The sequence below is a fragment of the Nelusetta ayraudi genome, unplaced genomic scaffold (assembly GCF_046127955.1).
Source record: "Nelusetta ayraudi isolate G7.1 ecotype Tasmania unplaced genomic scaffold, CSIRO-AGI_Nayr_v1 ptg000017l, whole genome shotgun sequence".
NCBI classification, from domain to species: Eukaryota; Metazoa; Chordata; class Actinopteri; order Tetraodontiformes; family Monacanthidae; genus Nelusetta; species Nelusetta ayraudi.
This window is the reverse complement of record NW_027466067.1, coordinates 8,913,464-8,934,622: the sequence shown is the minus strand read 5'-3', so window position 1 is coordinate 8,934,622 and position 21,159 is coordinate 8,913,464. Positions and strand designations below refer to the sequence as shown.

The following is a 21,159-nucleotide window of genomic DNA, read 5'->3' as shown; positions in this document are numbered from 1 at the left end:
TCCAGTGATGACACTAACACTTACAGATGCTGGACGCCCTAATGCAGGCTACTAATGCTGATTATTATTATCTTGAGTCATTCAAGGCTGAAGGTGTGTTTAACATATCCATATATTAGAGGGTGCAGTGTGTAAGTCTTGGACACATTTGTCCACCATGGGCTCATCTAACGTGCTCATTTTCAGCTTAAGGTGATTGATTTTCATGCCATTCTGGGTAGACATGCATGTTAAAGTGCAAACCGATGCATGTGTAGAAAGAACTCGAGATGATCATCCTGGTTAGTTATTAAGCCATTGAGAGTGCAGAGGACCAACCCACCTTCAGACGGACTCGTCCGTCCCTGCAGCCACAGCGAATGCAGGGCCGTAAATCTCGGCGGAGACAATTCTCATTCATTACGCCGTCCTGACTTCACCGACAGTTCTGCCCGCGCGCAACTTACACACGCACGCACACACGCACACAGTGACACTGTCAAAAAATAACCGGCCACATTTTTAGCCCCATCCTGTCCTGACAGACGAACGTAATCAAATCCAATTATACCACTTCTCCCTTTGCTCCCCATTAGAGCTCATCTCCCATTCTCCTCTCACAATCCTCCTCCTGCAACAAAACATTTGAATGACAATGGTGGAAGTCCTAATGCCCGGCAACAAGCGCTGGCTGGTGCTGGCTGCCGCCCCGCGCCTCTTTTAGTCCCGTCTCGCGGGCGCGCTGCACGTTTTTTTTCCCCCTCCTTTTCTCAAATCGAGGCAAAGCAAAACAAAATGACGTGGGTTTCATATCGCCGCCGTGATACCCGGGGACTACACAGGGAAATGACTATTTCACCACACAAAAGGCTCCATTACTGCCAGCTGACCCCCCCTCATTGTGTTCCTTAACCTCCCCCGAGTTAGACACCCTGGTGCTGCGACGTATGTGTTAGCAGGTGTGTGTGTGTGTGTGTGTGTGTGTGTGTCAGTCAGCCTGGCATAATTGTGTATGTAGCGGCGCTCCTCATGCCAGCGAGGATCCTGTCATTCATTCCGACTTTTTTTTTATTATTTTATTTTACCCACTTTTTTCATGCTGTCATGTTTGCAATTATCGCACAGCTGTCAGTGCCGCATAAAGAATTCCAGATTTCTGAGGGAAAAAAAAAAAGCCCAATTACATTTTCCCTCTGTGCGTTTAGGTATGCTCGCAGTTACTCGTAATTATCTTAATAAATGTTTTCTCCTTATTTAGGAGACGTGTGACACAATTATGTCAAACTCGGTGCGGTTTGAGTGTTTTCTCGATTCTGTCACATTTTGCCTATTTACTGGAGTGTATCCATACTGCCCGAGTGTGCGTGCACGTATCTACACAAGTATTTTTTTTTTAGACAGGTGTGGAAATATTTTATGGCGACCAAGGACAACAAGCGTCGGGGCTGGTTTTTGCATCTTCCTCTGCCTCCTAATACGCCCAGCGTCTCATCCACCTCTGCTGTTTGTGCGCTCAATCGACTCAATGGCGTCAAAGAGGGACGGCAAGTGGCCGCAACTGTGTGGTGTTTGTTCCCTGTACTTCGCAAGGTGTCACAACACACATAAAACATCAGACTACGAGAATTACTCTTTAGTTGAGGAGGCAGAGATGGAGGCAGGTGATTGGCCGAGGCCGTCCCAAAAAGAAACAGCTCGGATTAGAAGACTAGCCTCTCTATTATTATTTAATCATTATTACACTGTTAGTGGAGTGTTAATGCATATTGGTATGACATTAAAAACATATGCTGGCAGCTCCTTGTTAAATTCTTCCTCACTCTTTCACTTATGTGAGGTCATTACAGTTGGATAAAGACTGCTGTCCCAGTAACAGTTGATTTTGTTTCATTACATCTTCAGGAAAATAACAATTGTAATAATGCAATGTTCAACTTTCTCACACTTTCAGTTGTATGTAAAATAGTTTGCCACAGAGTCTATTAGCACCCACTCTGTCAACTCTTTAACTTTCCCCTCAAACCTCAGAGTTGACTTTGTTGACTTTTCTTCCCTCTGCACTCTGTCTGCTCCTCACTTGCGCCCATTAGTCTCCATTCACTCTTTTTGCAGAAATGCTGATATTTCTCTTTCTCCTCGCTGCTCCATCTCCATCATACCCTCATTGCCACCTCACTGCTGCCTTTTTTTTTTTTTTTTTATTTATTTATTTATTTATTTATTTATTTACCATTAAACCAGCCTCTCCCCCATCTCCACCTGCTCTTCTTCAAATCCATCAGCGGGCCAGTAATGGTAAACCGCTTTAAGGCTGACTAATGGTTTAATATGTGCCGACCAGAAACACTTTGTCATGGCTTTAATTTATGGTCTTTAGTGATAGGCGCCGGCCCTAATCTGTTTTCAAACATGAGGCCAATAAACTGCGGCGTATGCGGAGTATGATGAAACTTTCCCCGCGCGCTCAAATAAAGTAGCGGGGGGGGTGGGGTGGGAATAATGATGCGAGGTTGATATTTGTGAGAGTCGACGCAGCCGAGGCCTTTGCTCAGAGCGTGTTCATTCATTTGCGCTAACCATGTGGCGGCCGAAATGACTCGGAACAGCGGCGTCACTTCTGAGCGGAGGCGGGAAGGGGAGCAGCTGGGCGAAATTCACCTGCCACTTCCAATGTGTATCAGAAATGGCGCGCGCGCGCCGGCGCGGCCTCGCAGACGGCGGGGAGGGAGGAATTAGGGGGGAAGCGAAGGACGGAGCGCGCCGCCACCATACAAATCAGCCACAGTCGACTGAGCGGAGGTCAGCGGTGGAAGCAGGAAGCCGTCACGCTCGCGTTGCAGAGGCCCCCGCCGCCGTTGATTGACAGGGCTGATTGTCTGAAGATGGCGCTGTGGGTGTAACGAGCTGAGTTTTGTAATGTGTATTCGTTCATTTAAGTTTCTAAACTGTTTGATAGGTGGTATTTTTTCCCTCCTATTGCAAAATTGGGCCCCTGAGCTATTGTAACAAGTGTATTTTTTCTTAAAAAGTGTCAATATGTCAGTTGGATTGTGTATTTGATGTATTTTGACCCGTACCATTCATCTTTAATTCTGATCCGAACAACAAGAACTGTCAATAGAAAAACTGAGAGTAAAAGTTTTACACCATAAAATGGTTGTATGTGTTGGAGTGTTGGCGAATTGGGAAATTTATATTTTTTTAAAAATCTCATCAGCATAGCTGCGCATCATGTCTCAACGTTGCTCAATATTGAGCTTGATAGAAATTCAACTAATGAGTTGTTCCTCCTCCCCGAAAAATAACTACTGACACATTTGGCCGCATTTTCCCCTTAAAAATGATTTTAGTTTCGTGTTTGTATCTACATGCATTTGAAAGGTCTCTGAAGCAGTGATTCTCCGAGAAAAACCTTCAGACATCCCACTTTAGCGTCAAAATGTTTGATCAGCTCCGTGTATTTTTAATATCTGCACTTGTTTTGATCGTCTCTCGTTCCACTCTGCATGCAGTGACCCACTGCCTCACACGGAGGCACTGCTGTGTCATTCCCCCGCTGGTGCGAAAACAGAGGCCAGGCCGTCAACAAAAAGCCTTGGGCTTTTCTTTTTTTTTTTTCCCACTTTTTATTTTTTGATCGACCATTATAGAGTAACACATAACAGAAAAACCACTTATTTTTGAACAGGCATCCCTCTGTTCCGCTCCTGAAAGGCCGGACGGAAACAGACTCAGTCCAGCATCACCAATGTTGACATCATCAGCGTGATGGCCACTTAGGGAAAGAGTTGCCTGGTCGGCGGGCTGCTTCAACATGTTGACGCAGGGAACTTGTCGTGTGGATTGCGAAAGTCGACGCTGCGGCGTTTGCGTGTCAGAGTTGCAAGAGGAGGCCCCTCGGCTTTGTTTGCTTAGCAACTGGGAAGCATGTAATATATTTATTTTTTACAGTGGCGCGGTGGTTAGCAAGAAGGTTGTGGGTTCGATTCCGAGGTCTCCTGGGGCCTTTCTGTGTGGAGTTTGCATGTTCTCCCTGTGTTTGCGTCTGTTCTCTCTGGGTCCTCCAGCTTCGTCCCACAATAACAAAAACATGCGCATGAGGCGAATCAGGAACTCAAAATTGACAGTAGGTGTGATTGTGAATGGTTGTTTGTCTCCACGTGGCCCTGTGACTGGAGACTTTTAAAGGGTGTCACCCTGCCTTCACCCTATGACAGCTGGGATAGGCTCCAGCAGACCCCCATGACCCTGAGTGCAGGAAGAAGCGGGTATTAAAAATGGATGGATGGATGGATGGATTTATTATTTTTTTTTTTACATTTTTTACATCTATTGAACAAGCAGCCAGTTTTGGGCTGTAAAAGTTTTCGTGAAAAATTTTGTGAACAATTTTCGCGTGCGTCTCTCACTCACTTGTTGCACAACAAAACGGCCGTCATCGCACTGCCACCCGGCAGCGACCTCGGTCGGAGGCTGTGTCCCTCTCCGGTTTTGATTTCTGTCCGTCTTGCCTGCAGCCACCAAACTTACCGCCGCCGCCTTGTGATTTAGGGGCGAATGCTAAAAAGGCTCAGTGTCACTGTAGCTACGAACGGGAAAAAAAATAATTACACAGCTCAGCAGACGGTGTCATGCCAGCGAGCCGGCTCTCTCGCGTGCAAACTTGTCAGGTATTGATGATTTGTTAATGTCCCGTACATCCAAACAAGGTCCCAGAGGGGAAAAAAAAAAACATGGGAAAACTTGCATCACCAAGCGAGGGGGACTTAAACTTAACCAGCAGGTGCATAATATGCCTTTTAAATGACAAGGGCCCCCCCCCGAAGGGCAATCATGTTCTGGTCTACGGACTAATAATGAAATGTAACCACCGCCGCCGCCCTACTGTACACGTGCTGCGTTATGGACGATTCCAAAGAGGTGGAGAACAAAAAAAAAACCCAAAACAGAACAGCGAGGCAGGAAAGAGCAGGAGGCAGAGAACTTCTGCATCCAGCCAGTCTTCCAGATGGACGGGCGGCTGCCCACAAGGGCCGCACGTTTGATGACGCAAAAGGCAGAGAGTGAAGACAGACACTGGCCAGTCAGTCAGCGTGATGCCTTCATCTCTGACTGACGGAGGCCGTAGTGGAACATCAAACACAAGACAGACGAGCGAAAAATGTCCCAGATCACTTTATTTTAAAAGGTCCGCAACCAGACAGACAGACAGACAGACAGCAGCAGCAGCAGCAGCAGCTGGGACTGGCCATCGGGGAGAGATGTGGCTACGCTGTCCCCAATATATCCACGCAACATTAATATTTCAAAATTGTTTTTCTCTGAATTTATAGTCTGGCCAGCTTGCGTTTGCGGGCCTTCATTGCGACGGCCGGCCGGTTGGCCGGCCGCTGAAACGTTTTTTTGCCGAGGCCAACCAGTGTGTTTCATTTTAAGCAGCCACAAGAGATGCGTGAGGCGAAACAGGGCTTTTGAAAAATCTATGTAAAGAAAACGTGTTTTTTTTTTTAAAACCTAATGTGGGGAAGGAAGAAAAAAAAATGTAAATAGCAAAGGAGAAAGTGCACATCCTTCCATGCAGGAATCTGGAAATTGTCATTTTTTCCCCCATTTGAATATTTTGCAGGGATTTCTTTATCCCTTAGGCCCTGTCAAACTGTTCACAAATGACAGCCAAGAGCTAAACTTCATTTTTCTCCCTTTGGTATAAAAACAACCTTGATGATAATAATAATAGTTACAGTGATAATAGGGTTTAAACATCACTCGGCGTGTGTTCAGCGATGGCTGGCAGCCAGCTGCCGTGCACCCTGACGCGCTGGCGGACGGCGGGAGAGAGTGAGGAAGGAGGGAGGAGAGAGAGAGAGAGAGAGAGAGAGAGAGAGAGAGTGAGAGAGAGAGTTTCTCTCACTAAACTCATCCACTCACCATCTCCGCCACCCCACCCCCCCAAACAAAAAGACGCGAGGCTCTAATGATCCTCCGCTCAAACTGCGCTCTCAGTCTCCCCTCGAACCGACCGCACGGAAAGAGCCCCCCAAAACTTGCGGGAAACGCGCGATTACGTGCGGCGGCGCGCGGCATGGATGTGCACACACGAGGCGGACCGCAGCGAGACTGAAGCCCGGCGCGCAAAGTTTCCCCGCCAGGAGGAGGAAAAGAAGAAGAGGAGGGAGGGGAAGAAGAAGAAGAAGGAGAATCCTCTGGCCGAAGCGACGCGCAACTTTGTCCCGCTCCTGCAGCACTTCCTGCCCGCCGCAGCCCGCTGCTGGGATTGCTCGGCTCTCCGTCCGACGTGCGCCTTTTTTTTTTTGTTTTTCTTTTGCATGTTCAGCCGAGGAGGCGTGTAGCGGTTTTTTTTTCTATCCGTGACCCCCCGCGCCGCACCCGCCGGAGTGGTCCGCTGTGAGGAAGGAGCCATGCAGGTGCTCGGCTGGACCGTACTTGTGCTCTGCCAGTGGATCCTGCGCAAGGTGAGTTCAAGTCATGACAGGTGGCAGGAGCTGAAATCACTCACTGAGCGGACAGAAATGCGCGCGGAGGCACCTGGTTTACGAAGCCATCCTAGCAAAAAAATAATAATAATAAAAATGTTGAACTTGTGCATTTTCGCTTTTAATATTTCTTGTGTTTTTTTTTTGTTTTTTTTTTAACCAGAAAAAGTGTTTGTTTGAGTCTGTTTTACTCGGAGCAACTTCACCTGTTAAAGTTCCACCAACAAGCCGCGGTGTGTGTGTGTGTGTGTGTGTGTGTGTGTGTGTGTGTGTGTGTGTGTCAGCGAGTCACAACCTCTTTGCCCGAGTTTTGCGGAGTGCAGACAGAAGAGTGGGCTCTTTAACACCTCTGAAAAACAAACAAAAAACTCGCATCCTCCAGCCGCCCTCTCTCCCTCCTTCCTTCCCTCCCTCCCTCCATCCTCTCTCTCCAACTCCCAGTTAAGCCTCCTCTTATCTATTTATCTATTTGCGCTCGCAGCAACTTCCTCTCTCTCTCTCTTTTTTTTTTTTTTTTGTTTCCCTACTTCAGAAGTTAAACACGCCCGTGGCTCGGGTTATTATCGTCTCCGCATCGGCACGACACGGCACGGCACGGCACGGCGCGCACGCTCCCCTCTCCCGCCTTCCCTCCGCCAGTCCCCTCTCCGCCCGCGCTCGCGCCTGTTCCGCCGCCGATTATGTGCGCGTGCTCGTCCCTTCGAGCTCTCCGAGCCACAATTTTGCCGATTGCTTTTGCGCTGCGGTGCCATTAAAATACCGTTGGAGGGGGTCTCGCGCGCACGTCCACGCGGCAGCCCTGAGGTCAGCAGGGCGCGCGCGCGCAAGGACCGTGACCTTTCACCTTCCCCTCCGTATCACTCCCCCTCTTTCCGTCCCATTTCACTTCTTATTATTCAGATGCAGAAAAATCTTTCATTCTTGTTTCCCCCCCCCCCTCCGCAATTTGAGGTCGACAGACAGTCAGACTGGGCACGTGAGTGTCACCTGATTAGAGCGACAGACTGTGGAGAAGAGCTGAGGGGTTGCGAACTTTCACTCCTAGTGCATTTATTTGGTGGCCCGAAGTCTCTGAGCAAGAAGAAGAAGAAGAAGAAGAAGAAGAAAACAGAGCCTGGGGTGCGTCAGTTAAATGTGCAGGTTTTTTTTTTTTTTTTAACCAGTACGCCGGCTGCTGGCAGATTGGGCTTGGGTTGTATTGTGGCAGGCAATAACCAACCCGCCCTTCTTTTTGGAGATTGCATGCAAATGGTTCCTAGCTGAGCTGAGGCGGAGCTGCTTCCCCGCGTGGCTTTCACACACTGATCCCCTCATTCCTCCGTGGGGCAGCGATGTGTAAGAGTTCTGGCTCCCTCGGTCGGGAGGCTCATTAAGCCGGGAGGGTGTGTGTGTGTGTGTGTGGGGGGGGGGCGTCAAGCGAGGTGGAGGTGAGGAAGCAGCGAGCGTTTGCAAAAAGAAAGAAAGGCGGAAATAAATGGTAACATTAAGCACCTGGCTAAGTTCATTGCACGGTCTCCCAACAGAAATTCACCCTTAAAGTGGCCTGAACGCGTCGAGTCGGAGGCCTGCGTTAGACACCAGTGGGGGTTCGAGGGAGACGCGGAGACGGAGGAACCCTGGCAGGGTCTCCTCAGACTCTGCTGTTTTATTTTAGATTTATTTCTCCGGCCGTGTCACCAATTCCAATCAAATCATGGCGGAGAAACAGGTCTGTAACCGTCAAATTGTTTCCGAGACAGATGAAAGCTTTTCACGTGGGGAGGCTCTCACATTTAATTTTTTTTTCTTTCATTTTTTTTGGTCAGAAAATAAATAAATGCTGCAATATTCAAAAAAAAAAAAAAAATCCACCTTGTGCTTTGAAACCGTATCGACAGTAACAGCGCTACAAAAGGACAAAAAGATGTGTGAAAAGCTTCTTTGCCGTTTTATGCTCCCAGAAGGAACAATAGCATTAGCCGGCATCTCAACCTGACAAAATCCTCTTATCCCCCCTCCCCCCACCATAAAACAACTAGCTGTATACCCCTGGGATATTACAGCAACCCAGTCTCTTTAATTTCATTATGTGTAGTCCTACTTCCGCTGCAGCCGCGGATCATACTGTATAGTCGGCGCTGCTTTTGCATTCCAGCCATTCTCTCCACCGCCAGAATGTGTGTGTGTGTGTGTGTGTGTGTGTGTGTGTGTGTGTGTGTGTGTGTGTGTGTGTGTGGAATGCATGCCTCTTATTCAGTGCCCACATGTTGTGCACTCGTATTCAAGCCGCCAGAACAGCAGGATCAGATTTTTTTTCTTTTTCTTTTTCAATCCCAACGCAGCTTAAACCAGGTGGTTGCTGGTTCCCCTCCCACTCGCTGTCTTTTTGCCCGTCCATCTGCCTGTCTTTGGATCATCCAAAGTGTCAAGCGGCCCAGTTCGAGTGAAGAGGGAAGCGACGCCGCTCCGTGTAATCTGGGCAAATGATATTCTCGGTGCGCGGGCTGATTAGACATGTAATCTGTGGAATCGCGATGACCGAAGCAATTACATTACGGGCTCTATATGTCAACTCTGATATTGTTCCTCAGCGCTCTTTGGACTCAGAGGGGGGTGGGAGGTGCAGTGTTTTGGTGCCTTCTTGCAGTTGTACGACAACCCATTTCCATTTAATGCGTAATTCCTCCCTCTTCTTGCAATTGACACGCACTCAATTTTTATTATTTCTATTTAAATGAGATGTCACTTGCACGCTGCAGTGTTTTGGTTCCAACTCGGAAAAATCTGGAATGTCATTGAACATGTGTGGCGATGCCAAATATTTAAAAAACGAATGTAAAACTAAATCTAGTTGCCGCTTCCTAAAAAGGGAAATAAAGATAAAGTCGAGTAATAACCCTCCTCATAATCCTGCGATTTATGGGAGGGAAATTTAATAATGGAAGCAAAAAGTAGGCAGGGAATTGAGCGCGCTGCTGTCAAAACTCAATTACAAGCAACGTGCGCTCCCCCTGTTTGACTGACAGCTCCACACCTGAAGTGCCAAGAAAGGGGAGCGATAATATTGTGTGGGAAATTATTGATAGGGCTGCTGCGTCATTATTTTTAAAATAAGAATAATAATAAACTGAGAAGAGAGTCGCTGCTGCTGCTGCTGCTGCTGCTGCTGCTGCTGCTGCTGCTGCTGCTGCTGTTGTTCTCTCTGCAAACAGACCTGATGTCACTGGTTGTGTGAGATGATCCTGTGTTTAAGCCTCAGCTCATCTTCATTCCTTTAAGTAGATTTAGGACATTTCCTTGCATATAAATATGACATAATGCCTGTATGGATCCTTAGCAATCTGTGTGTGTGTGTGTGTGAGTGTGTGTGTGCGTGTGTGAATTATTAAATTATTACCAGTGTCCTCACAGCACGCACGCAAGGTTGAGACACTGTGTTAGCGTTGTCTTTCTTCCAGTTCAGCCGGTCTTCCTTGGGGGGGGGGGGGGGCGCCACCGAGCATGGACGCACAGAGGAGACTGTACCTAGCTGGCTATTGAACCGTACTATTGGTAGTGTGTTTCAAATGTTATGGGTCTTTTAGTGGACAACACTGATGCTGGTATTTCGAGGCAAGGCCGAAAAATGTATTATCATTATTATTATTATTATTATCATTATTATTGTTATTATTGTTATTATTACAATATTTCTGCTACTAATAATAATCCTTTATTATGCACCATATGTGATAGAATATTTTCAGGTCGAATATTATATATCCAAGCAGCCCACTGCAGCACTTGTGAATCTCTTCTCTTTATTTTTTCCATGAAGAGAAACAGCAGTGGGAGTTTGTGGTCCTATTAGACGAGTCAGGAAATCACTAAGCAGGAAATGTGAAAAAAAATAAGGGGACTTTTCACATGCACACTTGCCGCACCCCCCCCCCCTTAGAAAAAGCTTCCTCTGTCTGGCCAATGACAAGTGGAGCAGATGCGTCAGGTCCAAGCGCTGAGATGCATCACACTTGAGGCAGACAGGAAGCAGCTGCTGAGTGTCACTGTCATGTTTGAGCCGTCGTCTGCGAGACTGGCTTTGGAATTTATTTAAGACCCGTTCTCATAAAGCTAAATAGCCCAAATGTATGAAGAAATACGTTTACAGAATCCCCATTCAAAAAGAACTGGGCGGTGTTTAAGTAAGGGGATTTTGAAGCGTCTCCCAGACAGACAGTCAAACCTGTTGACGTGGTGCCATGCATCAGGCGCAGTATCCGACGCCAGGAAAAGTGATTATTTGAATGGCGCTCGATCCACTCTTCAAACGATTGGCCCTTTGAGGCCGTATACGTTTCCCAAAAACAAACCTAACAGCCCCCTGCGGTCATCCCGGTGGCGTCGTGTCCTGCCGTCGAGCGGAATTCTAATTTTCAGCCTTTTGAGTTGTTTACTCCGCATTGATCCCATTTCTGAGCTGTCTTTATTTTTGAAATAAACGCTCTCTAAATAGGACACGGCGCTCGCAGACGGAGAAGACACGACTTCGAGAAGGGGAGGGGGGGTAAAAAAACAACAACAACAACTTATTTTTCTGTTTAATTTTACAAGATAGCCTCCAGCTGTCTGTGCAGCCTTGCTTAGGTTTGGATTGACGAGATTGCCAGATGGTGGGCTTCACATAACTGCAAATAACGCCGGCGATTGGTTGAAGTTTTAATGTTGGAGGGAGAAATATGGAAATCAGAGAGGCAGAGGCAACAACTTGCATAAAAATATCCCCTCCTGTCTCAACCGAGCTCTGGTGGCATTTCAGAGAGCTGGAGTTAGTATAAAATAAAAAAACAGAGTGTCTTCTGTTTCAAGTCTGAGACAAAAAGGCGGCGCTCCAAAGTAGGGGGAAAAAGTTCAGTTTGGTGTTTCCTCCAAACCTCTTTTGGGAACCTTTGTGAAAAATAGAGGCACAGCAGGCAATTCACAAAGATGTAGTTTAAAATGAATGTTAGGTCTGATTCCATGTCCATTGAAAGGTTTAACGGTAATAATGACGTGTAGAGCCTGATTCAAACACTGCATTGTCAAAAAAAAAAAAAAGAATTCAGAATTGATGAATTAATTGTGTTTATTTTTTGGGGGGTGTGTGTCTATGCTCCCGACTTAAAGGAAAGAAAAAAAGCGTGTTTTAAAAACCACCAACTGTTGCATCACGTTGAGGCTGTCGTTACGCCCTGAGGCTGTACGAGCTGTGTGCTCAGGCTGATGAATATAAATCCAATAAGCAGCAGTTGGGGACTGTGTTACTTTTATTTGACGGGACCTTGTTTTTTTTTTTTTTTTTTCAAATCGAACTCTCCCCGAGGTGGCCATTGGCTCCTGAAACCCCCCCCCCCCCCCCCCCCCCCCCCAAACTACCAGTGAAAGATGTGCTGCATCCACCCAACATTACATATTACAGTAATAGTTAGTGGATTAATGCTTTTTAAGAAATTTAAACAGTTCAACATGTTTTGTGGGGGGGGGGATTCACCTGCTGCCATAATCCCTATGAGCAGGTTCATTCCCTTTAATCATCAGCACCTTCAACGCTACCCCTCACTGCTGAAGTCACAAACATATCGACAGACCTCTAGTTTTAATGACGGGAGTGGCCGCGCTTAACATGCTACCTTTGAATTCCCTCTGCCCGGCAAGTACGTCCGGAATACGGTTCCGGCTCTGCCTTTGCCTTGAGAACCCCTCTGTGTCATGATGTTATTATTTCATAGCGTTTTGAAAGTGAAGGCCACAACGTGTCCGTGAGAGTTGCAATTTACCAAAAATGTTGAGCTATCCTTGTCTTTATAGTGGAGTAGAGTATTGAAGGTTTTTCTACCCTTTCACAGTAAAGCACAAAAAACATATCTTTTGCTACTTTTACGGGCTAGTTTTGAGGAAAAAAAAATGACTCATCCATGAGCGTTTTATTATAATTTGTGAGAGAAAACATAGCAGTTTTTTTTTTTCTAATTATAGCAGTGTTTTGCAGGTTCCCTGGGAAGCGTTCTTTCTCACTGCATTCCAAACGAAGGGTTGGTGTAAATGTTTGCAAGGCATCCGTTTGCATATTTACGTGTTAATCGTTATAATTTTCATTTTCGCTGTTTTATTCCTCCTAAAGTAACCGGTCCATTTTGTCCCATTTTGGCATTTACCCCATAAATGTTAAAAAATACCTTTGCCTCATGTGCAGTTGGGTTACAGCATTCAAATATGGTATAAAATCAGTGCACCGAAATACATGTTTCCACCCTGCTCCTACTTTTTTTTTTTTTACGAACTGCCAAAAATACGAAGCAGTTGTTTGTGCTACCAAGTGAGAGAACAGACGGGCAGCAGATACAGCGTGTCACCATACAGCGCAGAATCAGGTCAGACCATCAACAGGGAAAATAAAGAAAAAGACATATAGACATGTATAACTTATAGAACTGCTGCATTATCTGCATTATGGTCCTGGCATCATCAGGGGACAATGTTTAGCAGAAAAAAATGTTCCGTTGGAGGAAAAAAAAAACAACGAAAGACCTTATTGCAGGAGCGTCAAAAAATAAAATGCAAATTTTGAGGCGCGGCGAGCCTGGTGACAAGCGGGCGCACCGACAGATGCTGCATATTTTAATATGAGCATGAAATACCCCTGACCTGTTGTCGGGAAGCGCCGCTCTTGAGCCGACGGCGAGCAGGCGGCCGGCCGGGCGGTGAAAGGGAGCAGCAGTGTGGTTCTCCACGTCGGAGCGGCGCGACCCGCCTGCGTCTGCCAGCGTCGGCTGGAGAAGGAGGCCTTTGCACAGCTGTTGCCTCGGACCCAAGAGGGTCCCGCATCTCGCTGCCTGACCCACTGTCCGCCTCTCTGTGTGACTGCCTGCCAGCGGTGGGAGGGGCGGTGGCTCGGCGGAGGCTTGGAGGATGTTGGAAATGTGCATATTTAATAGATCTCTTTCGCAAATGTCTTTGCCTTCGTCAAAATCTGCATCCTCCCTCATCCCTCCTAAATGGCTGCAGTTGGGCTGGAATATTGATTCCTGTAAGAATAGCGATGCTTATCCTTTACGATTCTGGATCGATTCATCAAGTTTTAAAATCAATTTTGATTAACATTTCCTCTGTCTCGCTGCGCGCACACTCCGTTCAGGTTCAGTACACAGCGTTGCAACGTGCTATGCTGTTAGCAAGCTAGTTAGCTAGCTGCGAACAACTCTCGCTGTTGCTATGATGGAGGAGCAAGAACTTCGGCCAGTCGCGTTTCTCCCGGCCTGTGATAACTTTGTCGAGGAGCGCGGGGGCAGCGGGTCCAAGTAGGTGCCCGAATCATTGTGCTATGGGAAGCGGGTCAGAGTGAACCCTAGCTGGCCTCCTCCCATCGCTTGCTACCAGAGCAGTCAAACCTCCTTCTTCTGCTAGCCTCAGCTAGCCTCAGCTAGCTTATTGAAATTAAAATTGTTTAGTATATCTTAAATCTATTTTTGTGGTCGCTGAGAATTGAGACAAAATAATTGAGAAAAATCACACAAAACACAAATTTGTGTTATTAGTGTACAATTCCATTTCTGTAACCTTCTGGGAGAAGAGGTCATGTTTTATTTTGTGCAATTTTATTTATGGAACAACATTATTTCTTGTGCAGTCTAAGCATGAATAAATTTTACCTTCTGTGTTAAATTTAGCACTACTAGTTTTGTTTACATTATTGGAATCAGGTCATATAGCTTTCAAATTTAACAACAACATTGTAACTGCATTGTAATCGAGAATCATTTGATCTGAGAATTGTTTGAATTGAAAATCAATTTTTAATTGAACGGTAACCTCAAGAACTGGAATAGAGTTGTGAGACACCCAAAGGTTCACATCCCCAACAATGACCCACTGTCCTCCTCCTGTCTCTTCAGCCCAGAGAGTTAGGACAAACACACACGCACAACACACACTCTATTTTAATGCACCCCTGTCCGCCACAATAGCTGCATGACGCGTGACTCACCGAGCCTCCTGGAGCGACTTTGGAAAATTGCTGTGGCAAAGAGGAAAAAGGGGCAATAATAGCTGTAGAGGAATCTTTTTTTTTATTTTTTTTGAATTTTTTTTTATTAGTAATCCATTTACCGCAAGGGACACGAGGACGCGGAGAGCGGAGCTGCGCTCGGGCGGTTACCTGCGAACGCACACGTGCGAAAACAAGACAAAACACCCACAAGAAATGGGTGGAATTAGGAGACACAACCGACCCTGTTGTTCATGCTGTCGTGAACAGGGTGTAATAGACAAAGCGCTTATCTGTGGCAATTACCAGTGCCGAGGCAGAGGGGGAGAAAATGAACACTTAGGCGGATAAAGGGACATTACGGCCGGGTGTTTGCTTAGCAGGGGAGACGCATCCGTCACCGCAGCACGGCGCCAACAAGAGGAGGAGCAGTGGAAGGACAGGGGAGCGCTTCCCACCTTCACCCTGTAGTGCCTGTGAAGGTTTAACGCTTAGCGAAGCTGGCGTGTTAGAGTTAATCGTTTTCTAAATATTTCAGCCTGCTGGTATTTTTGTGTGGGAGCTTTGATTTCCGGAGGTAGAAATCCAGAGTGCAGTAATTTCCTGACTGATTCAAAAGCAGTCCACTTATATTGTCCAATCTTATTTTTGGCTCATCGTTCAAGCAGTTCTAGTTTTGGATGTGTGTTGTTGTTTCATTATCAAGAGATTTTTTTGTTTTTTGTTAAGGAAAAAAGTTCCTGTTGGCTGTTTTATTGCTAGCTTTGGTTAGCTTAGCGCTCTGTTCCCACCTCAAACCTAAACATGAAACATTTTCTACATCTTTTGGATTTCCTTCCTGTGTCCATCTGTAAAAGAGCCCATGGAAGGGGTTGGCAAACCTTCAGAGGTGATTGGGGGAACTGTCTGTTCATCACGTTCGAGCACGCTAATCACAGTTGTTAGCGTGCGACATTCGCTGAGTGTCACCTCCCTTTGGTTCACCACTGCGCTCCATGGTTTTTAACAGAGCTGTTGCCAACACCAGAGAATGCAAAAAAAAACTTTGTTGTGATACAAAAAAAAAAAAAAAAGTGTTGCTGTTTTCAGTAATATCCACACTAACTTGTTTAGCATTAGCTCATCCTCTTGGAGACATGAATGAGCTACACATCCAAATCTGAGCGATACAGGTTCTGTGCATATTTACCTCCTGTTGGGTTCTGAGCTCTTTGTTCATAAAACAATGCACTTGTCTAAATATAATTCAACAAATGAACCTGTTTAACCTCCTCTGTTAATGTGCCATAAAGGCAAACTTGCAGTTGGAGAACTTTGCAGTTGGGACCGCAAATGCGGCATTAAATATGTTCCTTTTATTTCCCCCGACAAAGCCTGGCACATTCGACAACTCTTGTTTTTATTGGTGCCCTAATCTTCGGACGATATTGGCACCAGAGTTGGAAAAACCACGTAATAACTTTCAATTACAACGGCGCTATGGAGCGAGGCGGCGTTTTTTTTTTCTCTTTCTTTTAAGTTGTTTTTTCTCCAGTAATTTATTCGAGCATTGGCGCAGGGTTGAGGCCCCCGCTGGGCTCGGATGTGATTGTTGTCTTTTGCATGACTTGATAAATAAAGCAGGAGAGAGCGAGACTTGGCCCTGTGAAGTGGTCAGCCCTACTTTTGATTTCTGCTCCACTTTGAGAGCTCCCCAGTCGCCCCGGCGACGTGTGCAGGTCATTTTTTTTTCTTCTTTCTTTTTTTTTCTCCCCCTCTCTCTATTTTCTCTGGCGACGGGCGGCCGAGTGCGGCATTGGAAACCAGCCTCCCTCCCCTCCCCGCCCTCCCCACATGTTTGTCTCTTACATGCGTGATGAGCGGCGCGGCCTCGTGCGCAGATGCCTGTGGTCAGTGTGTGGCTGTTTTTTTTTTTTCCTTTTTATTTTCCCGCCCGTCTCGGCTGCGTCCCCCCTCCCCCCACCGAGAGAACCGCACGCTGCGCCTGACGCCGCTGGTGTTTAATATAGCAGCGTGTGTGCTGTGGCCGCTCACGCGTGTTGCTTATTGATGCGGGCGACAGGCGTGTGAACTCGGGGGCCGCGGGTTCACGCAGAGCGCGGGATTATTGCAGAATATCAAAGGCGGAGCTGCGTGCGATCGCAGATGCGCTCCCGCGTCGTCGTCGTCGTTGTTGTTGTTGGTTTTTTTTTTGCCGCCAGTAAATAAATGACAGTGAATGAGAGTGTAGGGCACGTAGTCAAGGAAGGTATTAGACAGCCTCGGGTTACAGCCGCGTCTTCTGATTAATAGTGACACACCTTCGGGGGAGAAGATATATAGAACAGGATTCTGCGCATGTAATGAAATATTAAAGTGTAATCCCGGCGACACCAAATATCATAACTCAACGCGCGGCAAGCGCTCAGGGTCAGCGCGGCGCCGAGACCTCGCCCACAGATGGGATCGTGGGGGAGGGATTAGTTTTTATCATTTTTTTAATATCGCCGCCGTATCAACGTATTAATTCGGACATGCATTGAATTTATTGGAGAGGTGGGGTCGGGGGGGGGGAGGGGGAGGGGCCGCCGGCGTCCCGGCTTAAACGGCGACCCTGCTGGCGAGCCCGGGGTGGCGCGCCGGAGCTCCGGGCCACCCTAATAAATAAGGGATCCGGGAGATCCGGCAGCGCCGCGCGAGGATCTGAGGGATTTGACGGCGATGAATCCGAAGGAGGAATGTAATAAAAGCAGTATTGTTTTCGCCTTCCTGTTTGTCCTTTCAGGGTTTGTGGACGTGTTTGCCGAGATGAAAGCAGCAGAGCAGCCCAGTTTCTTTTCTATTTTTTTCAGTGTCGAAACTTTTCTTTGTGTATCGTCCTGCCGGCGCCGGACCTTCACTTGACGGGCGAGCGAGCGGCGTGCAGGTCCGAGCGGAGTCGAGTCACACCAGCCTGGCACTCGGCTCCGTCTATTCCTGCCCTGTCTTCCCTCCCGCGACTGCTGTCTCCCATCTCACACACGGCGCTCAGCTGCCACCTGCCTGTCAGCACCTTCACAATCCAGCTTCTACCCGTCTTCCCGTCGCCCTCTTCTTTCTACTTCCTCGTCCCCTCCCACCACCTCCGCCTCCGCCGCCGCCGCCGCCACCGCCACCGCCAACTTCCTTGAAAACCAGTCACATCCGGCCCGTCACTGCTCTTGCCACTCCGTCTGATTAAAGTGTGGCTGTGGAAAGAAAGAAAAAGAAATATGTGAGGAGAATTTCACAGTTTCGGCTGCTCCGAATTCTCCCCGCGCCGCCCTCCCGGTGCTTTCTGGCTCCGTTTGCCATTTTTCTCTCTGGGTGTTTTTGGATTGAGACGCAGCACTTCTCGCTCGCTGCTGAATTATATAAAAATCTCCGCTTGTTTTTTAGTTAATTAGTCCGAGCAGCGAAGAAGCGTGGGGGAACGGGGGGGGATTGATGGCAGGAGGGAAAAAGTGGTGCCTATGGAGGCAGCGAGAGACGACTCCCACCCCACCCCCCGCCACCCCCTTTTTCTTGGTCCAAATTGGCCCAAATGAGGTTCTGGGGGAGGGAGTGTAGGTCAGGGATGCGGCGGAGAGGGGAAGGCATGCAAAATAGACTTTGTGGGCAACATGAGGAAATTATTATGCATCCTGACTCCCTTTTGTGCTGAACGCGTCGTCGTTTTTTTTTTTTTTCATATATCTATATTTCATTTATGTCCATAAATTCCGTGACAGACTCTGAAGAAGGGGAATTAAATATTAACGGCTGTGCTTTGCATGTTCTTACTGGTTTTCAATCAGTCAGTAATCCCCTAGTTGTTTATTACACATGGTATGGTATGTAAAAAAAAATATATATATATATTTTTGCTTTAAATCACATCCACCTGTTAAATATGAAGGGTTTTTATTTCAGTCACATCACTCAACACTTCACACTGTTAATGTCATATTTGGTGTAAAGGTCAAATGCTTTTTAGCCCGAGTGGTGAATCAGCCAATCACGTGACTGCAAGTCGACATACTTACGCCGGTCGGCACAGTGTTGGCGAGTAATCTATTACTGACTAATCCACTACTGTAATTAACGGGATTACTGTGGCAAAGCTGGTAATTATATCATAATGACTTTATCAACTAACGATTCCGTTACTTTTCTGAAATATTTTGCAACCTAAAAATGTCAACGATAATGATGCAGCCGTGCATGCAACATCGTTGATATGCGACGACACACCAAAACAAGCATGGCGGCGGCAAAAGAAAAAACAGCGATTGCGTTTGTCGCTGGAAATACAAACATTACTTTGAGTTCATCTCGTCCAAATCAAAGAATATTGTAGTTTGTTGTACGTTATGTGCAGGAAACAAGACGTTCTCAACTGTTGCTTTATCCTTTTTTTTTTCCTCACAAAAGTTATTAGTAATTGACGTATACTTATGAGACAAAGTAGTTAAAGAAATAATTAGATTACTTTTTAAGGAGTAATCAGTACTTGGATTACTTTTATGGAGTAATCCCAACAACACTGGCTAGGCGTGGTGAAGACGACTTACTGAACATGTAACTGACTTGGAACCGACCAGCAGGTCTTCATCTGCAGGGTTCACCAAGAATGGTCTCAAAGACCAAGAAGAGACTATCCAGTGGGCAGCAGTTGTGTGGAGGAAAATACCTTGTTGATGTCAGGGGTCAGAGGTCAGACTGGTTGGATACAATGGAAAAGGCAACAGGAACTGAAAGAACCACTCGGTTTCCAACCAAGATCTGCAGAACATCATCTCTGAAATTTCTGATTGAAACTTAGAAATTGCAGTTTAACTGAGACGGGCACTGAACATGAAAAGTACTCCCTGTGCACTTATGTGTTCACAGATGTCCAAAGAGGCATTTTCAGGGAGCTAATCCCCAGCTTTTAACCTTCTTATATCTTCTTAGGATCTTAGAACATTTTGTAAAGTGGGACAGCCAAAACATTTTTTTTGCATTACCTCAGTTTTTTGGTGTTCTCATCCAAAAACCAATATTTAGAGCCACTGTACCCCACAGGGCTCAACACTTGGCTTATTATACTCGATGAAACTTCCCCCTCCTGCTATGGAAGAAGTGCAGCTCCTGTTACAACAAGATCAAACACACATTACATCCGGACAGAAATAGAAGCAGCAGGATTGCGGGCAAGGTAGAGGGAGCCTCCTGAAACACGAGTTCACTCCACTCACCAGATGTCACTCTCCTCTCGGCAGACGCCGGGACCAGGTCCTCACCTGCACGCGGTGACACCACCGGCCTGTGACAATAACATAATGTGGCGGCCAGAGAAGCAGAGCGGGAGAGGGGATGAGGGAGGTGACAGACGAGGAGATGCGCACATATGTTCCGGCAGCGAGAGGCTGCAGAGCCCCGGCTGCAGAGCCCCGCCGTCTTTATGTTCAGTGCAAACAGTGTGAGAGTGCCAGCGGGAGAGGCAACAATAGTTCATTGTTAGCACTGTCGGACCAAGCGGGGACGGGTTTCCCTTGTTGGAATCAGCAAACAACCTCAATAACATCAAATATTATTAAATATTATTTGTTTTATTTGAGTTTTATTGTCTTTTTGTTTCTAATATTAATATATTTTTTGTGTCAGGGATGACTGCTATATTACTCAATACAATCTGTTTGTCTGTAATCATTGGATTTGAAATTACCAGTGTGTTGAATTTGCAAAATTATACTTTACCTTTTACAGTGTGAAAAAGGTTGTAAAAAGGTCAGCCAGTATTTATTATTCCTCCTTGTTTAACTTGGACTGTTATGAGTCTGTTATGAGTGGTTGACTCACCACAGACATAATGTTGCAGGGTTTAGTATCTAATCAGTGTGAATTGGGAAAACATTAAGGTTCCATCGTTGCTTGTCTTTTATTTTGGTTGATGCATAAATTTAAACGCACCTCAGTTTGGAGGCCAAGCTTAGCCGTGAAGATCTGAACACCCCCCCTCCATCCCAGCAGCACTTGCAGTCTTCTGCCAGTCAATGTTGATTTGTGTGTTTCCTATAACGTCTTGGCTGGATTGTCCAGAACTGTGGAAAACCTACCAAAGTTTCTCACTTTTTGCCATTGAGTTAATTCATCTTCATTCTTCTTTCTAGCGCTGAATAGCAAATTGCAACGTACCTACATACAAAACATCAACGTCCTCCACAGCAAGCATTCAACCCACTGACCATGAGCCACTCGGCGCTTTCTCCTATTTCACTGTCCACTTTATCCCGGCGTCTGCTGCCGCACGTGTTCATTTCCTTTGCGTTCCTCCCCCCCCCCCCGCTCCGCTGTTGAGTCGCGTCCCCGCCGACGAGATAAGGAGGCCGGCGTGACGTTCGCGTCCCTCTGCGTCGGGCCGCCGCGTTCCCGAGGCGCCGACCTCGCGTCCCCGTGGCCCGCTGAGCCACATAAATCAAACACATGTGCGCACAAGGACGGAGAGAAAGAGATTAAAAAGATATCTGCGAAAGATTGACTCCCCCGTAGCCTTGTAAAATTGAACCGCTGAATGTTTGTTTTTTTTTTTTTCCTTTTTTTTTAAACATACCGCTATAGGTAGCAGAACTGCGCGGACCTTGGGCGAGTGAACCTTTGCGTCAGGGCGGGGGGGTGGGGTAACGGACGGAGGGGGCCAGGATTTATGGCGTCGTTCCCTCGCCGAGCATCATTCCACTTGAGGACTCA

General features: G+C 46.8%; 1 protein-coding gene across 1 annotated transcript in view; it reads left to right on the top strand.

Annotated features, from left to right (window-relative positions):
- Positions 1–5,949: 5,949 nt before the first annotated feature.
- nxph4 (neurexophilin 4) overlaps positions 5,950–21,159 on the top strand; it is a 40,362-nt gene continuing 25,152 nt past the window's right edge. The window contains exon 1 of the mRNA XM_076025255.1: positions 5,950–6,452. Coding sequence (XP_075881370.1) covers positions 6,399–6,452 — 54 coding nt within the window. The 5' untranslated portion in view covers positions 5,950–6,398. The remainder of the gene's footprint in view (positions 6,453–21,159) is intronic.